Source organism: Glycine max, chromosome 13, assembly GCF_000004515.6.
Source record: "Glycine max cultivar Williams 82 chromosome 13, Glycine_max_v4.0, whole genome shotgun sequence".
Taxonomy (NCBI): domain Eukaryota; kingdom Viridiplantae; phylum Streptophyta; class Magnoliopsida; order Fabales; family Fabaceae; genus Glycine; species Glycine max.
The window spans coordinates 38,343,369-38,365,792 of NC_038249.2; the positions used below are offsets into that span (position 1 = coordinate 38,343,369).

A 22,424-nucleotide genomic window follows, 5' to 3' on the forward strand; every position below is an offset into this window, starting at 1 on the left:
ATTGACGTTAGCATATAAGTTAAAATGTCTATTTAAGTATCATTTTCGTATTCTAATATGCACGTGATATAAAAATACTATACTAATTGGTTTTGTGTCATCTCATTTATTCATTGTATCATCCTAATTATTATTGAATCGTTTATCTCTTTGTAAAATACATCGGTAACATGTAAACTTCGTGGCAGAGAGCATTCAAAAAAGAAAGTTTTTTGCTTATAGTTCATATTCACACTTATATAGGAGGAATGAGGATTGATCTAGTGCAATAAGATATAAAATGTCATGATTTAAGGTTTAAACTTTTTATTAAGAAAGATATGTATGGAATTGTATCATATGAGTTTTGGGTCGACATCTCCAATGCCGATCACTCATGGCCTACGAGGCAAGCACTTCGAGGATTTTGGATAATCTTCATATTAAGAATTATTAGAATTTTAATCTCATTTGCTTGTTTAGCTCAAGATGGAAAGATTGTGTATCTTCTTAAATTTTGGGACAATCTTCTTAAGATTGACCACTCATGCTTACAAGATCAACCTCTTCAAGACTTGAGACTGAACTTGTATTTATTTATTAATTAAGTCTAAGAGAGGGACCTGATAAAAAGATAAATATAAGTTTTTTTAGAACAAATAAATATAAGGGACATAATTAAAAAAATTAAGAACCTAATTAAAAATGATCAAATAGCCTAGGAAAGTGACCTAATTAAAAAAGGAAACAAATACAAATTTAAAAATCTGATCAAAAAACACTTCTTGGACTAATTAAAAATTATCAGACAATTTAGGATATACAGATTAATTTATCTTTAAATATTTCCTCATTCCATTTTTATTTATTTTATTTTAAATTCAAAATTTTAAAATAGTTTGTCTTTTAGTATAGGTATGTCATTGGACAAAAAAATATCAAAGTTTAAAAATTACTAAACAAAAATTTAAACAACGTTAAAAGATAATTAATTTTTTAAAATAATTTAATATATTACAAAAATTATTAAAACTAATTTCATTTTAATTATTATATATATTAAATTTAAATTAGTATATATTTGTTAGATTTTTAAATTTAAATTTAATTTAATAATTAAAAAATTATTTTTAATTACAATATGTTTCATTTTTATTTACCTTCGTATTAGGTTCATACCGCACTACATTTAGCACCGCTTCCAATGACATACACGTTTGAATTACGATCACAAAAACACAAGAGGATGAAAAAACATCCTCAATCTATTTTTTGCTTTTTTAGTTTTTAAATATTTATTTTGAAAATAATTTGATATCTTAATGGATTTTAGATGATAAATTAATTATTAAATGAGAAAATGGCTTATTCATATTTTTTTCACTAAAATATAAAAAAAACTATATTATCATTTAATTATAAATTTATCAGGTGATATTTATATTAATAATAATTTTTAATTAATTAACAGTAGAAAAGTTTTACACCGACCATACATAATTATTAAAATTTTATTAAATAACATAAAATTATTTTAAAAATATATAATTTTTAAACATTTTAATTAAATTATTTATATAAAAAAAGTCATTTTTATATTATTATCTAAAATTTTATCTTTTTAAACAAAGGAGTTGAAAAGATTTTATGATTCAATTTAGGACGTATCATTGGTCTCATTCCATTAACCATACCTTCCCGGTATCCAAGAGAAAACAACCGATCCCATGCCACCAACAGAAAACAACTCAATATGAAGGTTCAACCAAAAACCAAAAAAAAAAAAAAAAGGGAGAGAGAAAGGGGAGCATTGATGCCAGATTGTAGATTCCTGTAGCGATGCCTTGTTCAAATGTATTCGTGAACGGAGTGATGCAATTAGCAAACCACAAGAGCTTGTTGAAGGGTTCAAGAAAACAAAGGATCCTTCTAGTACTGATCTAACCATAGCTTTGGAGGGGCTTGATGTCGCCACATTGCCCCCTCCACGCAAATAAATCTAGTTGGTTTTGAAGGGAACTACGGCCAAGTTGAGTTTGGGCATGAGCTAGCTTCTATTGGAGAAGCTTTTGAAGGTTTCAATGATGCTTGCCGTGATCGACTTTATCCTTCTTTTTTGTTGGTGAGGTGAGTTGTTTTTTTTGTTCGATAAGGGGAAGAAGGGATTGGAGGAAAAGAAAAGAAAGTGATGATATGATAAGAATCTGATAAAATTTGATGATGTGATATTTTATCGCTATCATCTAACAAAAAAGGAACTAACAATGTATTAAATTGAAATATAAAATTTGTTTGGATACTTAATTAAAAAAATAAATATTAAATAATAATTTAAAAATGATTTATTTTTTAAGGTATGAATAACTTAATTAAATTTTTTAAATAAAATCTTGGAGAAAAGGGTTCTAGGGATCCATTAGTGCACATTGCAATAAAATGGGAGCTATAAATGCACAGAGTAAGGAGCAATCAAGCAATGTCACTCAGCATTAATTCTTGATTATTGGATCCTCATCTTCTTGTCCCCCAAACATTTATATTTTATGCAGGCCATTGTAATTCATCTGAAAGCAAAGCAATGGATGCCAACTGGTTTGAGACAACAATTTTCACCAACAAAACCTCTCCACCTTTTCATTCAGCACTGGATTCAACCCCAGAGTCTCATGTGAAGGAAGTGCTTACTATAGATTCAAAGCTCCTGATCAGCGTTCCAACACTTCAAGTGAGGTCTTTTAGTGACCAAAACTTGGGGTCAAGTATAGGTGTTTTCTCTGATTTTCCTTCCCCAAATTCTGTCCTCACACCTCAGAAGCTGAGGCCAATTCTTTCTGGGAAGGAAGTGGAAGATTTTCCAGAGGAAGAAGGTAATGGAAATCATGAACTTGAAGTGGAATAAGTAGCCACTAAGAAAAAGCTAGGTCATGGTCATAGAAGAAGAAGAAGATTCAGAAAAGGAAAAGCAACTAGGAGCCTCTCAGACCTTGAGTTCAAGAAGCTAAAAGGGTTTATGGATTTGGGTTTTGTGTTTTCTGAAGAAGACAAGGATTCAAGATCGGTTTCTTTGATACCAGGGTTGCAAAGGCTAGGAAAAGAGGATGATGGAAGGAACTCAGAACAAAACATTGATGAAACTGTGATTTGCAGACCTTATTTGTCTGAAACTTGGGATGTTTTAGACCAAAGGAAGGTTGTGAATCCATTGTTGAATTTGAGGGTACCAGTTGTAGGCAATGAGATAGGCATGAAGGACAATCTTAGGTTCTGGGCTCATACAGTTGCATCCATTGTAAAACATTGAAAAAAGCTTCCTTTCTGGTGGATCTTCTGAGTGCAATCTTGTTTCCTTTGTTTTGAATGTCCTTAGTTGTATATGTGTTTGACTCTATCTACAATCATAGATGTACATTTTCCAAGTTATTTATGTACCCTTTTTCCCTCTATTTTTCCCATGTGCAGTTTTATCGATTTGTTTGGGAAATGAAGCATGTGATATGAAGAGAAGGTACATCTGGACTGAGGGATATGCCTTGATATTTGTTTTGGTTTGGTCCATTTTGCCATCTTGTTTGGATCAGAAAATTTTCCTGAAAAGATTTTTTTTTCCAACTGCATTGAGACACTCTTAATGTTCCTTTAATTATTTGTTTTCTCTTTTCTAGATAATTGAACAACTCAATGGGTTGAACATTAGGTTTTTAATCATGTGGTTAACACAGCTTCATACCGACCCAAATTGCATAAATAATATTGTTTAGTGAAAAACAAGAATGGCTGGCTGGGCCTTAGTGATGGAAACAAGAAGATAAGCAGGAGCACTAGTAATTATTTACACTTGAGTGGATGCAGCCACTTTTAGTATAATGTTCTATTGGCTAATTTTAAGACTCATGTTGTTATCGCACTTTAAATAAAATAAACAAAAAAGGAAGTCATCTCCACTTTCCATCCACTCATGCAACTCCACTTGCAAATGGGGTCTGATGATTGTATCAGACAGTACTGAAAAAGCATTCTTTAAGGAAGTTATAGATTAAATTCAGACTTTTTAATGATTATGTTTCTCATTTCTGAATAGGTGATGTTGCTCCAATACCTAACCAAAGGCCAACTACACTACCGATAAAAAAATGGTGATTGCTACTGGACGATCAAATGGGTTTTAGAATTTATTAACAAGATCAGTCTTATTTTGATATCTTAACTATTTTTTTTATAGATTTCTCAATATTATATCACTCTCAAGATTTTCTCCATTATAATGATTTTAGCAGTAAATCTCATCTTAAAATTTTAAACCATTTTTGTAAGTCTCCATGAGACCTTCAAATTAAAATCTCTGACTGAAGACTATCCTAAAGATGCATACCTTACCGGCCTTAATCTGATAGAGTATCTCCAATTAAAGTTGAAGTTAATTAGACAATGAATCAAGTATTATACATCATTGTGAAGCTCCATACATTAAAGTCCATTATAAATGTCGTGAGAACTAAGTATATTCTCTCAACTCTCAAGTATTGCTATGGGCTGGAGTATCGGGGTGCTCTGCTCTCAAGAGCATATAATAATGCTAATAATTATGTGATGATACAAATTTGATTATTCATGGACAAACTCAGACTCACGTACTTCTTCCTTGTCTGTCAAGAGCCAGCCAGAAGTGATTATCTTAAACGATTCTATAGCTGGTTCATATGCTGTAGAAAAGATTTATCATATATGATCTCACATGATTTTGATGTTTTACTAGTATACCTTGCATTACATGTTCGTCTATATTAGGTTGCATTATTAAATTTGCAAAGAGAATTTAAGAGAAAACTCATTTGAAATTATTGTGTAAAGAAGATGCACGTGAGAGAATATTCTGCTACCAGGATTCAAGACCAAGCTATTATTTAAAAATAAAAAAGGATGTGCTTAAATTAAGCAACAAAGTAAAGTATTCGTTCTTTGAAATTTCCCCAAGAATTAAGCATCGATATAGACCGAGCACACTGCAACCATAATTATGATTTTATAAACAAGCTTTCTTATATTTTCCAAAGTATTACTATGGTTCATCTATTTCTAAAAATTTACCTTAATAGGAGTTGCTGCATATACAATCATGGGTAGTAGAATGAGAAAGAAGATCTCATTGGTTTAACTTAGGAGGCTATAAATGAACTAATTACACGGGACTAAATGATATAGTAGAAGGTAAATGAAGTACTGTTCACTTGTCCTTGCCAAGGCTTGCCTCTGGAAGTTTAAATGTGGGAGGCTTATCAACACCTCTACTTGAGTATTCCCTCCATCTTCGTGCCGCTGAAGCAGCTCTTTTTGCTCTTTCTTCAACTTCCTCATCTGCAAAATAATTATCATTTGAAAGACTAGACGATAATCAACATAATCCTTGTACTTATTACAGTAATTGTCACAGCATATGGTAAATATGGCCGCTAGGGACAATGTTTCTTAATAGAAACTTCCAACATTTAGAAATTACAAATATTAATCCTATAACAGAGATATTTGAAATCAAATTGTTATAATTTCCAATGATAATTTGAAGTTTATATCACTTGTGTACTTTCACATCCCCCGTACCTGAACTTTGATAGTCTTTCTGTTTGCCCCAAAGATTGTCCCAGTACGAATTTTTCTTATCAGAACCTTCTTCCCTCATCATTCTCAATTTTGCTTTTGCCTGCAAGAAGCTCGTGAATATTTGATTGTGCTTGAAACCAAATTAATCATGTGCATCAAATGTTTTAGAGCGCTGAAGCAAGATTGGAATTTCACATGACAAAATTTGAGATTTTGTAGTTCCTTAGTCAGTTAGTCTGTTCTTAAGAGCTTGGTCTAACGTATAATATCACGAATTTTGTACCAGTTCTGTACTGTTAAGCAATTATTATTTATTACAACATCTTAAACTGCAGAGCCTCCTATTTTTATCTTAAGGAAATAAGGAATAGCATGCCAGAAGTAAAATGATCTTTTACTTGTGTGGACCACTATGGATTGCATCATTGGATTGTTTAAATTTCTTCATTTAAATTCAATATTAATTAACAAGTCTATTCAGACACACATTTTCTGAACCACTCATTAGTCACTTGCACTTAAGCTCCGAGTAATTAGTCACAGTGACTTATTAAAGAGTAAATCATATCAGCACAATAAGGACCAACTAATTCAAACTTCTCAAATATTCATTACAAGGAGAAAATTTATGCACACTGTCTTTTAACTTTGTAATTTCAAATTGTTTAAGTTCCCAATTCCCATCCACTCTCCAAAGAGTAAAAAGGAAAATCTTTTATTATTTCAAATAATAATATGATCAGGAGCCAATTCAGGAATAACGATAATAAACAATTCAGATTCCAGAGAGAAGTAAACACAATCATAAAATTTAATTGCATGTAAATAAGTGACGCTTCACATATTAACCAAAAAATGAAGGCATTGAATATAAGAGTTCTAACCAAGACTTTTGACTGCCTCTTTTCCCATCTGGAACTTGCCTGTCAATAATACATGCAGATCGTGTTAGACGAGAACAGAACTAAGTCTGCTTGAAATTTAAGATTGAAAAATGAAAAGCTATTACTTATAATAATATTCTGAAAAAAAAATGTTTTCTCAATTCATGTTACGTTGACCTTTTAATCACTGCTTTAAAGTCAGAACAAAGAATGTTCTATTCACAGTCTTGCGATATGGTCATACATTATGCAGAATATGATTGTTGCAACCCAAGAAATTATCAACCCACAAATATCCACTAAATTTAGATAAAATAAAAAATACTAAATTTGAAAAAAAAAACTGTGAACATTTAAATAATCTTGATCTTTTAGTCATTGGATTATTCTTACCATTCTGAAAACATCAATTGATGCTGTTCCCATTCCTGATACCATTAGGGCAACCTGCTCCAACAAGAATCGGTAGATATATAAATAGTATGAAACACGTACGAGATCATAAGCATTTCCGTGTCCAGAATCAATTTAGGAAGAGAATGTTATAGCATTTAGAGTATACAACAAAGAACCTTTAGTTGGCGGGAAAACCTATGCCAGCAATTTTCCCTTCCAAATCACTAGTTAGTTTAATAATTTCATAGAGAAGTTGAGTGTCTATTTTTCTTTTAAAAAATTAACTTAGGAGGTAAATCTCCATGTATTAAAAACAATGAACAAGTAGTACGCTAGAGACTTAATATCGAATAACGTTGAGGCCATGCCTGATTATACACTAATTTATAAAATAAAAAATAAATAAACAAAACCGTTAAGATAGTCAAATTTGAAAACTTCAAAAGCATGTACCAAAAAGGAAGTGATGATTTTGTTTCTTTTCCCAAAGAGGTGATTTTTTTAACAATGTGAAAAGAACTTCTTTTATTACCATAACAAAGGACCACCATAACTGGTACAAGATGTGATGAAATTATCTTAGATAGAGATTGAGCTGGAAAAAAAAAAAGAATCTGGAAGAATTATGTTATAACTGAGGCCTTACATTGACTCTTTCTACACGGCGCATCTCATCTTCCAGTAATGATAGCTGTGCAGAAGATGTCCAATGAATGCAGCTAACAGGGCTTTATTCAAAACATAATAAAAAAAAGTTAAATTAGTTCCAGCAATCTTCATAGGCTTAGTTGCTTCTGCTTTCAGAGGCGATAGCATTGTGCTACAAAAGGTTCTAAACCTCAAGTACCTACCAGTAATAAGAAATTAAACTACATACCATAGAAGCTTGATTTATTAAAGTTGAATGGATTATTGTTGTCGGTATAGTTATACAATGTAGCCCATTGGTGAGAAATGTTTTTATTTAGAAAGGCATTGGTGAGAAATGTTTAATCTTAAATTCTTAATTTTTATATAATAAAAAGGGGGAAATCAAAAGGAAGGTTCACATTAAAACAATAGTGGCAATTTTAAGACATGTCAAATTATGTTAATCATCATCCAGCATTTTATGGTTCCTTATTTATTTAGATATATTATTTTCACCCTAAATAGTATGAAAGCTAATTCAGATTAATTAGAGTAATACGCATAGACATACCAACTGTCAATCGCCTGTTGAACTAATTCAGGGTCCCCACATTGGTTGTATGCTCTGGCTCTTCCAAAGTCTTCCTCAATTGCAAACACACCAGGGGCTACATTGGCACAATTTTTGCAGCCTGTAGAAGGATTTGCAGCACCGCTATATAACATGCTTTGTAATTTCTCAATGCAAAACTTTCTAGATGTATAATTGGTGTCCACAATGAAGCATCACTTAAGACACAAAAGAGTAAAGCATATATTATGTTAAGTACTTAACACACAGAAATTTAGATGTCAGTGTTTGTCTATATTCCATGATTTTACTGAATCCTGATAGATTGAAAAAGGTTTATTCTATTCTCAAATTTTTTTCTGTTTATCTCAGTGCATCACATCACTAATTTTATCACACATTTTTATCTCTTCTCTTCCTACTCCTAATTGCAGAAAACATGAGTACAAGTAGAATTTCTTGTTGAAAAATTGTTTTTATCTCAGAATAATTAAGGTAACAATGAATGACTGAGCAAAGTAAGTACCTATGCAGCTGAATTCATCAACAAAGGCATGATCCCTTGGGCTTGAATCATCCAAGAAAGGATTGATTGAAGTTAAAGAGTAGCCATGAATTTCATCATAAATCATGCGTTGGACGGGATCGCTGAGCACCTGCACTGCAATAGTCAATTTCCAATAATAGCACAGGACAAAACTTCAACAACATTTACCCCAAAGCTTAAACTCTAAGAAATTTAAAATAGAACCAACCGTGTAGACTTCATTGATGAACATGCAGAAATTTGTGGTCTCAGGATCATTTCCACTCAAATCCGGGTGGCAAGATTTCATGCAATTGTAGTATGCCTTCTTGATCTGCTCTGGTGTCGCATCTGGAAGCTGATAAATCAGACCAACCAAATATTAATTATTATACATGCTATATAATATATTACATATATGCATGTATTAGTATATATCTCATTATCATACATAAGATTTAGCAAAATTCACCCGACTTTACTAAAGGGTAAAAAAAACTATACTTCCCTTTATCAAAAATATCAGATCATAGCTAATGATTACAATAAGCTCAAGCCTCTTAGTTTTTTTTCCTTCTCAAAAAGACTTCTTAAAGTAAAGGGGAAGGAAGTGATAGTTTGATGCATCACCAGTCCAAGAACTTCATAATAGTCATCTGCAATGGTCTCAGAGGGAGAAACTGAGTCTTCAGCAGTAACTCTTACTTTGCCAAACCCTCTTCGCTTACTACCACTGTGTGTCAGAAAGGTGCAAGGACTTGCACCCTTCACCAGCATCCGCCATGAGCTTCTTGAACAAAGATTCAATGATGGATTGTGGATTTTCAGAGCCTCCATGCATACTGGTGACAATAACTGAGCCATAATTCTAAAAATTCAATTGTATGGAAAAGAAGCTTATTCCAAACAGATGTGAACTTCGGTTGCTGAAGTTGTAAAATACTGGACACAATCTCAGCCATAAATATTGCTACAATTATTATTATTATTATTATAAAGTAAAAATTAGACAAGGACTGTTGAATGCAAATGCTGCACCTAAAAGGATGCTGAAGTTGAATAGAAACATAATATAATGTTGATTAATGATTATACAGTTTATTGGAAAATTGTATATTTTAATTTTTGAGGAGGAAAAAAATTTGGCTGAGAAGTGAGAATCGAGAAAAGGAAAAATTGCTGACATGTCACCCTTACAGCCACAAGGCATCCTTAGAATCTGAACAAAACAAAATTAAGGTGAATCTAGCCAGCACGAAATAAGAGGCATTCGGCAATGATTCCAAAAAAAGAACAATAAAGAGGCAATGAGCCTTTTAATTTGAACCGTGCCACTTGCTTTTCAATTTGGATAATCCGTTGTAGCTCGGTCAATTACAAATTAAATTTTTTTTCTTCTTTAATTTGTAACAGGCTAAGTATAGTTTAAGTTGATAAATAAATATTAATTAATTAATTGTTACCAAAAAGAAATGAATGAAATATAATTGTTAATTATGAAATTTGTAAAGTTATAAATTTACTAAGATGAATCTGTATCAAATTGGATCAAATCAAGCCCGATTAAATGTTAAATTCGACTACAGTATATTTTTCACTTTAGTTTTATTCATTTAGTCCAAATACTTTTGTCATGCCGTGCACGCTTGGTACGTTTTGTGTAAATTGTCTACGGTCGACACATGTTTTGTTGCTTCAAGCAAAAGATAGCATGCAACCGATATTTGAATGGAGTATTGGAATTTAAGGCAAGAAAACAAAACAGATATTTGATTTAAACTTAAAGCTCGTTTGAAAGTAAAAAAAAAATTCATTATTTTAGGTTGAAAAAACCACCCGAATTCTGGTTATCCTTATCCACAGGGATGGATTGAAAAACATAATAAAGTTTCACATTCAAGAACGGATCTAAAGGATAACAGATAAGGGTCTGAATCTCTCTCTCTCTTAAAAATGTATATACATATATTTTTAAATTAATTAGTGTAAAATTATATAAAATTAATTTTGTATGTTGTTAGTATAATAATGATTAAGATTAATTAATATAAAATTGTGTAAAATTAATTGTATTTATTGCTTTTTTAATGTTTAAAGTGATAATTAGTATATGATTGTATAAAACTAATTGGATTATTGTTGTTATTATAATTTAATATAAAAATTAGTTTTAATTTTATATGTAAAAAAATTTTAAAAATGTTATTTATTAAAAATAAGACATTTAAACAATATCTAATCCCTCCTCATGAGGTTTTTAGATCTCACATTGGCTGAGGGGGTTGAGTTACAATAATCACCTACTCTTGCTAAATATACCTTAGTGATTGTTAAGTTAACCCCCTTTTTTTAATTAAATTTGTTATTATCCATGATACCCTTTTAACCCTGTTTCTACACCCTCCATGAATATGTTCTTCCTTTAACCTAGAATTCACACGTTACAAGCCATAGTGAAATCTTCTTCTTCAGTCGTTCAACCCCAACAACTACTCCCACACCCCCTTCTGCTATGCCGCCATCACCGACCTCCTGCTCTCACACTCCCTATTCTCCGTCACCTTCTCCCTCCTCTGCCACTCCAACAAACTCTCCGACAACCTCGTCTACAGATTCATCAACGCTCTCGGCCATCGCAGCGACATCAGGGGCACCATTCACTGGTTCCAGAAAGCCAAAAACCTAACAAGAGGACGATGCGCATATTCTGCAAGGTGATTAGAGACCCGTCAAAGTATCGAAGAAAGCGAGGGTTTGAATGGGAACCTTCGATTTTGCCGAGGAAGTTGCTCGAGCCTACGACGCCGCCGCTCGGACTCTCCGAGGTCCCAAGCCAAAACAAAAATCCCTCTCTGACCTTTTTGCTACAACCCCACCATCGATCCTTTCTTCTACGCGGGTTTCCCCACTTACCTTGAAGTCTGCCACAGCGGCTGCCACACTTCATCTTTCGTCAATGACGACGACACTATTTTTAATTTTCTTCTGCTTGATTGTTCTTATTTTACTCTTTGTTACAAATAATTTGAGTTTTGCAGATGAATGATGCTTGTTTTGAGTTCTGTTATACTGTTAGGTTCGGGTTTTTTTTTTTTTTTTTCAATTTTACCGAGCTTTGGGTTTTAATTATGATTATTTTTTTGTATGTATATATAGGTCATACCCATTTATTGAATTTTTTTTCCCTAAAACTTCAAATAATATCATTAAATATAATTACCTCACTTTTTTTTAATCCGTGTGAATAAAAAACACTAACCATTTCTCCTTTATTATCAATATATATATTGACAATTTACGGTTATCAACGAAACAAAACTCCAAGCATTAAATGTCGAAGTTAATCTCAAATTTGAACTTTACATTTATGTTAATTATTTGTTATCTAAATTATTTTAAATACTTGAATTTGATCCTGAAAGTTTTTAATTTGAATTTATTTATCAAGTTTTAAAAAATAATCAATTTAGTTTTCAAATTTTTTTCAAATTTCAAACACATTAAACTTTTCAAAAATTTGGATAGCAAATTAAATAATTTAAAATAATTTAGAAACTAATTAAACCTAATTATTTTATCTATGTTCTATTGCTCAGATTAACTGTACAGTTAAGAAAAAAAAAATCGTTGCTATATTATATTCATGAAAAATATAACCATATTGTTTAATGAGTATATATTGTTTAATATGAGTATATGACTATATATTATATATAACAAAAATATAACTTTAAAAAAATCTTAGTCATTGTATTTAATTCATTTTAAACATAAAATATATTTAATTAAAATTAATACTATGTTCTATTTAATAATAAAAAATTAACATTTAAATTCATAGTTTAATTTGATTCTATATTATATTGAATAAATACAAAACTTTTTTTGATGCCAGGTGTTAAATTTTACTTATATAAAAAATACTATTCAATATAAAAAATGTTATTCGTAGTTATATGATTAGTAAATATTATAACTACATTATACATGTAATTTTTTAATAATGAAAAATTTAATATATTTATTTAAAATATGTCTGTACGAATAAAGTAATAGTACATATGCAAGGAACAAGCATGGCTTAACTAGAATGAAATATTAGACATTAGACATAATCAACATTTCCGGGTTACACTGAGTTTCCAGCACATGTATACATCTTCACAAGGGGAGAAAAACTGTGCATATTTAGGCATAACCCCTGTTCTATTTTGACCACAAGCAGGCCATGATGTATTTCACACTAATCCACTAGAACGGTTGACTCTATGTTTCACTATCTCTTTACATTTGGGTTTGGGTTTCTGCCGAGTACAGGAAGCCGAGACCAGTTTGCCGCCTGACGTGCTCTGGGATGAGCTTAGGAAGCAGTTCAGGGGGCGCTCCATCTAACTGCAATCAAAAGTTTTCATTACAAAATTATTAACATATATGGATATCATGAGGGAAAAAGAAAATACATAATCCTTTCAGCAGTACAGTGCTGTTATGATTAACTGATATTCAGTGCACACTGATGTGTATAAGCATTCGACAATGCAATTTCTGTTTTGTGTTAGATACATACTTCCTTTTTAAAGTTGAAAAGGGGAGGCAGTGAACGACCATTAGGTAGCCGGGCATTGGGCTCGCGAAGCTCCTCAAAGAAAGGATGTGCCATTGCTTCCACCTTTAAAAGAAGCCACCAGTGAAAACTACGCTAATTCTAAAAATAACTTTTTTAGTATTGTATGAACAATGAGCATAATGAAACTACTTTATAAAAATACTTAATGTGAATAGTTTTCATATCAAGGGTGGATGTTTTAACTTTTAATGTACTAATATAAGGGTTTGCCCTACTTACTGCACTGTAACGAAGTTTTGGGGAATATTGGAGAAGCCTTGATGCAAGGTCAATTGCTTCAGGAGGCATTCGCTTGTGAAAAACCTGAACCATGGATCGTTGCACCAAATGCATCAGTGCCCGCCCCCCCAAAAGAAAAGCTCTCGGAAGAACTGTTATTAAACAAAAGCAAAAAGAAGTGACAAGAAACGCAGTTACCTTATGCCAAGGATGAGCTTTGATATGGGGGAATCTGAAATCTGTATAATTAGGATTCATGCATCGAATTTCTTCTCGGGTGGGAGTGCCAAGAATCTACAAGAAAACACATTAGTAATTATCTCTCAGCAGCTAGATTCATCCAATCCAGGGTAACATTAACAAAGACAAGGAATCACCTTGATAATTTCCACGAGTTGATCGACCTGATTTTCTCCTGGGAACAAAGGCTATAAAGAAATATTTTGAAACTATGAGAAGCCAAGATAACATTTCTCATAAACAAAGAAAAACATATTATGTATGAACAACATTAGTGCATAGGTTGCCTAAAATTTTAACAACCTGGCCTAGAAGAAGTTCTGCAAGGACACAACCAGCTGACCAAATATCAACAGAAGTTGTGTATTCTGTTGCACCAAATATTAGTTCTGGGGCACGATAGTACCGTGAGCATATGTATGAAATGTTTGATTCACCCTCCACCTGACATGAAAATAAATCATTAAAATCATACCATATGTTTTATTAGCATAGCAAATAACCGTAAGCAAATTAGCATGTAACCCCAACCAATGACCTTTCTTCTATTTATTGAAAAAAGAATGAGTTGGGGTCCAGATTAATAGCAACATTAGTGGCTATTTACTGAAATGTCAATTATCAAGTACATAATTAAAATTGCACTTGTGAACAGATCTTGAAAGAGCTTTTCGAATTCTATGATTCGGGGTAGGTAGCATATGATATTAATATTCCACGTCCACTGTTAACATGGTAGCATACATGTATAAAGTAGTGAAATGCACAGGAAGAATACCAACATACCAGAACTTTTGCACTCCCAAAATCACAGAGCTTGACTTGGTGTGTGAGTGGATCAACCTACAGAACAAATGGACAATAGGTTTATAATAAATAAATGCAACTCCTTGAGGAAAAATAGCAAATTAATAACTTACTAAAAGATTTTGAGGCTTCACATCCCTATGGCAAATTCCTGGTACAGTGTGGATATACGCCAGTCCCCTAAAGATCTAGACATCACATCCCAACTCAATCATTACAAAATTTCAAAAGAATTGAGGAGCAAGAACAACATATCAAACTAAATTGCAAACAGAGAAAACCTCATACTTGATATGTATATAATTTCACATAGATTAGGGGCATTCTCTGTTTCATACTACTGTAGTGCTTTATAACACGGAAGATCGTCTCAGGGACATATTCCATCACCAAATTCAGAAAAAGTTCATCTCTACTTGTTGTAGAGAAGAAATAGTTACTCAGGGTAATTATATTTGGGTGATCCATCATGCGCATTAACTGCAGTTCACGATTTTTGTATCGCCTGTCCTGCAAGACCTTTTTTATAGCCACTGCCTCCCCCGTCTCCAAGCACTTCGCCTTTGTTTCCGGTCAAAAAGGAACATAACCCAATGGTGTGAAGCAATATGAGATACTTGACAGCAGGGAAAGCAAAGTAGGAACAGTTATCACCTAAAGAGGTAATTACTTCACTTATCCTTACCTGGAAAACAATTCCGAATGATCCAGTGCCAACAACACGTTCAGCCATGTAACTGATGGTCTGCAAGTGGCATTCGAGCACAAATTTATGAAGAATAGAAGAAATTGAAACCCGTGGATGTTATCATCAATCTCAAGCATTTAATTTTATTCAAAATTCTTCAAAACTGTACCTTTTAAGGCCAAAAATGGGGAACCAAAAACAATCAAACAATAGAAGGGGGAGAACAAAAATTAAATTAAAAAAATAAAGCAATTAGATTAGATAAGCGTTGAGGAAATATGCCTGCCAACTTCTAGCTGACTACCAATATTTTTGGATGGATCCTTAATTAAAAGGTTTACTAAGTTTACTACCCAACCAACAATGTAGTTCCTGTGAGTCCCAAAAAGGAAGTAAATATTTATATATAGTACAAGATGATTTTTTTATATAAAAATTGGAAGTAAAGAAAGGTTAGAACACGCCGCACTTGTTTAGGTTCACCATTTTTGCCTCCAATTGTGGTTGAGATTATGTGACCAGTGAGCGCATCATTACCATCTGCGACAGGAGCTGACATTTCCTGCAATTTATACCAATAGATAAATATATTTAATGTGGTAAATCAAATGTCTTAATAGAGAAATAGAATATCAGACTCTTCTGGATACAATATCAGAAATTGTTTATGGAGTTATTTTCAGTGAACTTTGTCTTAATAGCAATTATCACCAATAATTTGGTTTAAAAACATTTAGTTAACATGACAACGTCATATGCCTATGGACATACATATGCTCGACCTATGAATGACTTGGCAAAGTCACTAATGGACATACATACATATTTACATTTTACATTAACAGCAATTTAGCAGTCAATACTTTGCTTTGGGCACCTACTCCTATGCTGCTTGATTAAAAGTTTTATATGACAAGAGAAAAACACAACAATGCAACAAAACCAGCAGAAATGAATAGATAGTCACCAATCAATGGGCGAAGTTGAAGATAGATCAAGTGTAAAGAGTTCAAAGGTATTAAGGTATATGCACAGACAAAGTCAAATCAGGTTACCATGGTCCACAAGAAAGCATCAAATGCCAAAGAAAAGCTTTGACATCAATTATGAGACAACACAGAGAGAGAATCTAGGAACACTTATTCCCTCAAGCAAACAAAAACCGTTTGAACAACAATCCCTAATAAATGAAGGAAACCTCATTTTAAGCAAGGAACCCAAGCTTAAAATAGAAAATATACAAAAATTATACAGCAAACAATATAGAGCCAACTTTAAAACAAAATCCACAATATTGTTAAAGCCAGTTTAATTTCAAAGCAAAGAGATTAAGAAAGAGTAATTTGGCCTGTTAGAAAAATTACAACATCAATAGCCTCAAGGTTTTAAAAAACAGTCCGCGACCACAATTTCGGCCACAACATCAAGGTTTTTGGGGGCGTCCACGACCGTAATTGTCGTATCAACCCATTTTTTCACAATATCAAGAAACGCGTCTGCAAATAAAAACCCTGAATAGCCTATTGGAAAAAATTAAAAAATCTGGTAGGAAAATTGCAATATATTCCAACCCCATAAAGTGTCACTGGAAGAAAAAAAAAAAAACTCAAGCAATGAGAAACTCAGGTACACTCAACTTAGCCAACTTGAAGTTCAACTAAGTACCTAGTCATATTCACTCTCTCTCGTGTTGAAGAAATGAAAAGCCCAAACTAAAGAACATGATTCCACATTTTCACTTCACTCGATTCCATTTCTCTTTTCTGGACCACCAAACGGACAGCTACACAAACTTCAATTTTTCAACACTAAGATCTCAACCATTAAACACAAATAAAAATCAAATAATAGCAGCAGCAACAAAAACAACAACCATAATAATAAAACAATTAATCCATGCTTACAAATTTTACAATTCCATAAGCAAAATAAAAACGCCAATCCTTCAAGGCAACGCCAGAACCACTCCGACCGTCGCCGAAGCCAAATACCGGCGACCTCCGAGCAGGCAAAAACAATGCCGGAAATGAGCAGATCGCCGAAGGCTGAGCTCATACCGAGACCTCTCCGGCGGGTCAACTACGATCCAAGTTTCCAAACGGCGGGTCGATTGCGCGCAATGAGAGAGTGGTCGAGAGTGAAAATTACCTTTTCGGCGCTGGCGTCGGAGCCGCCGCGAGAGTCCACTTTCATCGCGTCATTCTCCACTAGCGGCGGCGGCGGTTGAAGCAGTTGCTGCGGCCGCAACGGCATAGAGGCCATGAGAGAAAGACACACACTACACTCACACAGTCTTTTCTTTCTCTCTCTCTCTAAAAAACACACCAACACTTTCTCTCTCCTTTGAGGGAATTGTAGTGCCTGGGTATGGGTCCAGGCTCTGCAGTATATAAAGGGCGAGCGAGTAAGAGAGAGAGAGTGTGAATCTGTGTCTTTTCTCACGCGCTTGAGTTAGAAAGTGAAATCCCACGTTTTGATATGCACCGTTTGATTGTAATCTGTAATTGAAACCGACGACAGGATGCGTAATCCGGTGTTGCAGGATTTACGGGTGAAAAATACTTGGCAGGGTGACGTGGAAAATCGAAGGGAGACAAGGATTACATCAATGTTTGCATTTACGGAAAATAATACGTATTCGGAAGTAGTAAGTTGACGTAATGGCTACATAAAATACTGAGGTTTAATACTCATTAAATTAAGTCAGAGTTCTACTTGGTTGGTGAGTATAGTTTATTGAGTTCGGGTTATAATATTAATACTTTTTAATGTATAAAATCTATGAAACCAAACCTTGGAATTTAAATGATTATTTTTATACAATGTCATGTCCTTGGTTCGTATGGATAATTGGGTGTTTGGTTTTATTTATTTTTCATCCGATAAATAAGTTGCTGCTTGAAAGTTTTTATATTTTCGGTTCTTGCTATTTTTTAATTATAGAATTAATTATATAATGATATAAATTTTGTGCACGTAATAAATGCATATACTTTTTTAAAAGAATGTTGATATAGCGGTGGAAAGTATAAAAAATGACGCAATGATATTTGAATAAAGATGAAGAAAGACCAAAAAACTGCGGAGAAATCGGAAGCGGCAAAGTAACAATGGATCAGAAGCGGTGGATAAATTTGTGAGTAATTAATGTCATTAAAAATGCGTTTACTTTTTTTTTAGAAGAATGATGATATGACGGTGAAAAGTATTGAAGATGGTGTAACAATGTTTGAATAAATATAAACAGAGACCGAAAAAAGCAGGAAATTCAAAAGTGGCAAAGACCTTAAGTTCATCACAGTATAGGCACAAAAATGAAGAAAACAAGCTATTAACGAGGATTAAATTATCCAAATTTAGGCACAAAGAAGGGATGGGATTCTTTTGTATATGGAGAAATCTACTAAGCCAACTTGAGGAGTAAGTAATGAAATTCAAAGTTAACTATTAAAATATAAAATAATATAAATTTTATAAGCAATTAATGTTAATTATGCATTTGTTTTTTTGACAAGAATAATAATATAACAGTTCAAAGTATCAGTGAAGATAACACAATGACGTGCAAATAAACATGAGAGTGGAAAATCAGAGAAATCAAAACAGCAAGACTTTAAGGACATAACGGCATATTGTTTATAAAATGAGTTTTCTTTTTTTTTTTTAGAAGAATAATGATATAGCGGGGAAAAGTATTGAGATGACGCAATGAAGTTAGAATAAAGTTAAACAAAGACCAAAAAATTGCAGAGAAATCGGAAGCGGCAAAGACCTTTAGGTAAAAAGCAACGATGAGTAAGAAGCGATGAATATTTTTTTGAGAGTAATTAAAATTATTTAAAATGCATCTACTTTTTAAGGAGAATGATGGTATAACGGTGAAAAATATTGAAGATAGTGTAACGATATTTGAATAAATATAAACAAAGATTGATTTTTTTTTTTGAAAGCGACAATAACGGTAAGGACATAACGATATACACATAGAAATTAAGAAAATAAACTATTAATGAGGATTAAATTATTCAAATTTAGGCACAAAAGAAGGGATGAGATTCTTTTGGATATTGAATAATCTACTAAGCCAACTTGAGGAGTTAGTAATAAAATACGAAGTTAACTATTAGAATATAAAATAATATAAATTTTATAAGCAATTGGTGTTGTTAAATATGCGTTTACTTGTTTTTAAAAGAAAGGTGATATAATAGTTAAAAATATCAATAAAGATAACACATCAATGACGTGCAAATAAAGATGGCAAAGAGTGAAAAACGACATAGAAATCAGAGCACAATAACCTTAAGGACATAACGACATATGCACAAAATTGTTTAACAAATTATGTGTTTACTTTTTTTTTAGAAGAATAACGATATACCGGTGAAAAGTGTTGAAGATGATGCAATGATGTTAGAAAAAAGTTGAACGAATACCAAAAAAAACTACAGAGAAATTGGAAATAACAAAGACCTTAAGAACTTAATGACATGCTCACAAAAATGAAGAAAGCAACCAAGTAATTATGCAAATTTAGGCACAAAAGAAGGGATGAGATTCATTCTTGGACATTGAGAAATCTGTTAAGCCTACTTATGGAATAAGTAATATAATACATGTTAAATATTAAAATATAAAATAATATATATTGGAAGCATATAATCAATTAATGTTATTAAATATTCCTTTTATTTTTTAAAAGAATGGTGATACAACAGTGAAAAGTATCAATGAAGTTAACACTGCACGATGACATGAACAAGGATTAAAATATGACAAAGAAATAAGAAGCGCAAATACTCTCACGTGGTACCATGGTGCCATACAACCAATGTTATGTGTGTCATTTTTAGTCAGTATAAATTTTTGAAATTCAAAATTTTTTCCTGGTCACATTTCAATTTAGTCCTTATAACATTTAAATTTTAATTTTTAGTCATTGATTAAGAAAATCTTACTTTAATCATTTTTAGAATTTCCAATATTTTCTTTATTTGCTTTCATCTTATCAATATTGTCACAGAAATATCATTCAAACAATAATATTATTAATTAGGGAATAATAGGAAAAGAGGAAGTGGAACCACATAGTCTAAACATTAACCATGTAGCCTAAATCTAAATATATACAAAGTACACAATATATGAAATGCAAAACAATCCGTGTATCATAAAAAATAGTTAGTGAATATAGTAATTGTATCGACTAAAAATATAAAAGAACATTATAAATATTTAATATCTCGAGAGTTAAAAAGTAATACTATTTAATATTTTCACTTAACTAATTAAAATATTAAACTAGTTTTGTAGAATAATTAAAACATAGATATTAAAGACAGTAGTCATGATTGCAATCACTTTCCCTAAAATGTAATAACAAATTGCATATTTTGGAATTGAACAAATAGTTACTGAAATATTTTCTTATTGTGAAAAAAAAAATATGAAACTATAAGAAGAGAATCAAGAGATCAAATTGGACTCGTCTGGTCCACTTGCAATCTGCTAAAAATATGAGGTCAGATGGCTGCAAGAATTAATGAACTATACATATTAGCACTGATGAATTCCATTGGTAGACCCTCGAGCTAACTCCTTTAGCCACGGATTTGTAAGCAAAAATTCTTTTGCAATTTCTTTTGTTGCGGATTTGGTAAGGAAAACTTTCATTGCTAATCAGTGTTAAATTTAGTGACAGAAATCTAATCGTTAATTCAAAGTTGAATTCAATTAAATTGAGGTGTATTACCAATACATTTTGATAATTTTTTATCACTTTTTTGTTGCTTAAATTTACGTAAGTCCTACTAATTTGAGAATGAGACTCGTGTATTTAATAGGATATACATGAAGTTCACTCAATATAAAAGACTCAGTTAAATCATACTTTTTCCATTAGTTGAAATTTATATAATTTTTACAGGACATTCATAAATTTCACTTAATAAAAAATGTGTTTTAAAAAAATTAAGAGTGCATTAAGTAGTATTTTTTCAATAAAGTTGCAGAGGATATTGTCAGTCACAATACCATTGATAACTCGTTGACGAGTATTATGAAGTGTAATAAATTTCTAGATTTTGTCGGTAAATTTATCTTCGATCCCATGCCATCACAATCTTAACGGTAATTAAACTATATCTCAGTTATAAAGACATGGACAAATGAAATTAATTAAAATGCCATGAAATAACATGGTACCGTCCGGTCTCTTTAAATAAAGTTTTAGATTAAAAAATTGTGAATGAAAAATAAAATTGAGAGAAAAGATCCCATGAATTAGGTTTTAAAAAAAATTAAAATATGATGAGAATTGAGAATATAACAGTTTTTGCGTTTGTAATTTAATCATGAATTGTGTGTAGTAATTAAAGAGTAGTTGAATCAATTGATGTAAAAATATTTCATCTTAACTAATCATTTCAAATTCGAATTCTTGATAAATAATTGCATTAAATACCTCTAATCCTCTGAAGGATAGTTGTGGTTTGAAAAAGAAAACTATGAATTGTCTCAATATATATTTTTTGGTAGAGAATTGCCTCTAATATAATTAAAAGTGCAAAAATATTTATACTTAATAGGAATAACTACATAATTATCATGTATATTCATTACATACATACTATATAAGTATATATCACTAATTATTCTAAACAAAAATATATTGACGTTATATGTTTTACAATACTTGCAGCGACTCCTCCACGTACGTACTATGAGGATGGAGAGAAGGAAAAAAAAAAAGAACTCTAGAATTATATTTAGTGATGATGATGACTCTATTCTTGCCGTGCGGGGTGCTCTTAAATTTTTTTTTTTTCCGAGTCAATTACAAATTAATTTAGTTCTTGAAAATGTAGTGGTCAATTATGTTGGTGTTTGAAATCAATAAAATAGTAAAACAATCCTGAAAATTATAAATTAACAATAATTTAATTTCTAAAAAATTATAATAATCGATCAAGTTGGTTTTTAGAATTAAAAGTAATAAAATAATCCTTGAAATTAGTAATAATTAATCAATTTAGTTCCTCCATTAATATTTGGTGTCATCTAATGCCTTTAAAAATGCTTAATTAAATAAATATAATGTCAGGCACTTATTATATTTTCATTCATTAGATAGAATTTAATTAGGGTGAGGAGTTTACTTTGATCAATTTTAAAAACATGGAAACTAAAATAGGATGTGGTACGTACATGACTTAAAAAACAAACTTGCATTGAAATCATATGAAGTCAACAAAGTACGAATT

At 31.7% G+C, this 22,424-nt stretch overlaps 2 protein-coding genes and 1 pseudogene across 6 annotated transcripts; 1 reads left to right on the forward strand and 2 right to left on the reverse strand.

The window, feature by feature from the left end:
• Positions 1 to 1,540: 1,540 nt before the first annotated feature.
• On the forward strand, positions 1,541 to 3,499 carry LOC100787774 (uncharacterized; annotated as a pseudogene).
• Positions 3,500 to 4,944: 1,445 nt separating this feature from the next.
• LOC100809007 (DnaJ and 4Fe-4S dicluster domain-containing protein) lies at positions 4,945 to 9,517 on the reverse strand. Its single transcript, NM_001255129.3, has 9 exons — positions 9,212 to 9,517; positions 8,811 to 8,939; positions 8,582 to 8,711; positions 8,056 to 8,176; positions 7,501 to 7,582; positions 6,852 to 6,905; positions 6,459 to 6,497; positions 5,575 to 5,674; positions 4,945 to 5,331 (listed from the first exon to the last, which is right to left on the reverse strand). Exons 1-9 carry the CDS (start codon positions 9,443 to 9,445, stop codon positions 5,201 to 5,203), a joined length of 1,020 nt encoding a protein of 339 aa, NP_001242058.2. The 5' UTR covers positions 9,446 to 9,517; the 3' UTR covers positions 4,945 to 5,200.
• A 3,145-nt stretch (positions 9,518 to 12,662) lies between these two features.
• Positions 12,663 to 17,529, reverse strand: LOC100788319 (shaggy-related protein kinase zeta). Of its 5 annotated transcripts, none has more exons than XM_006594753.4 (12): positions 16,828 to 17,529; positions 15,632 to 15,724; positions 15,160 to 15,219; positions 14,763 to 15,035; positions 14,588 to 14,662; positions 14,454 to 14,510; positions 13,971 to 14,111; positions 13,805 to 13,855; positions 13,626 to 13,721; positions 13,428 to 13,511; positions 13,149 to 13,250; positions 12,663 to 12,973 (listed from the first exon to the last, which is right to left on the reverse strand). In XM_006594753.4, the coding sequence occupies exons 2-12, from the start codon at positions 15,719 to 15,721 to the stop codon at positions 12,866 to 12,868; spliced, it is 1,137 nt and encodes a 378-aa protein (XP_006594816.1). In that variant the 5' UTR covers positions 15,722 to 15,724; positions 16,828 to 17,529; the 3' UTR covers positions 12,663 to 12,865. The 5 variants fall into 5 exon arrangements, with proteins under 5 accessions (XP_006594816.1, XP_006594815.1, XP_014621431.1 ...); XM_006594752.4 differs by having other exon boundaries at positions 17,311 to 17,528; XM_014765945.3 differs by having other exon boundaries at positions 17,067 to 17,296.
• Between the last annotated feature and the right edge of the window lie 4,895 nt (positions 17,530 to 22,424).

Bases quoted from the DNA above. Each gene is read 5' to 3' on its own strand.
- LOC100788319 (XM_006594752.4), bottom strand. From the start codon at position 17,424: ATGGCCTCTATGCCGTTGCGGCCGCAGCAACTGCTTCAACCGCCGCCG. The intron at 13,722-13,804 runs GTGATTCCTTGT...GTTTTCTTGTAG, and splicing joins AACTCGTGGAAATTATCAAG to ATTCTTGGCACTCCCACCCG. The intron at 12,974-13,148 runs GTATGTATCTAA...TTTTGATTGCAG, and splicing joins TTTTCAACTTTAAAAAGGAA to TTAGATGGAGCGCCCCCTGA.
- LOC100809007 (NM_001255129.3), bottom strand. From the start codon at position 9,445: ATGGCTCAGTTATTGTCACCAGTATGCATGGAGGCTCTGAAAATCCAC. The intron at 8,940-9,211 runs GTGATGCATCAA...CTGATTTATCAG, and splicing joins ATTATGAAGTTCTTGGACTG to CTTCCAGATGCGACACCAGA. The intron at 6,906-7,500 runs GTAAGGCCTCAG...TTGTTGGAGCAG, and splicing joins GCCGTGTAGAAAGAGTCAAT to GTTGCCCTAATGGTATCAGG.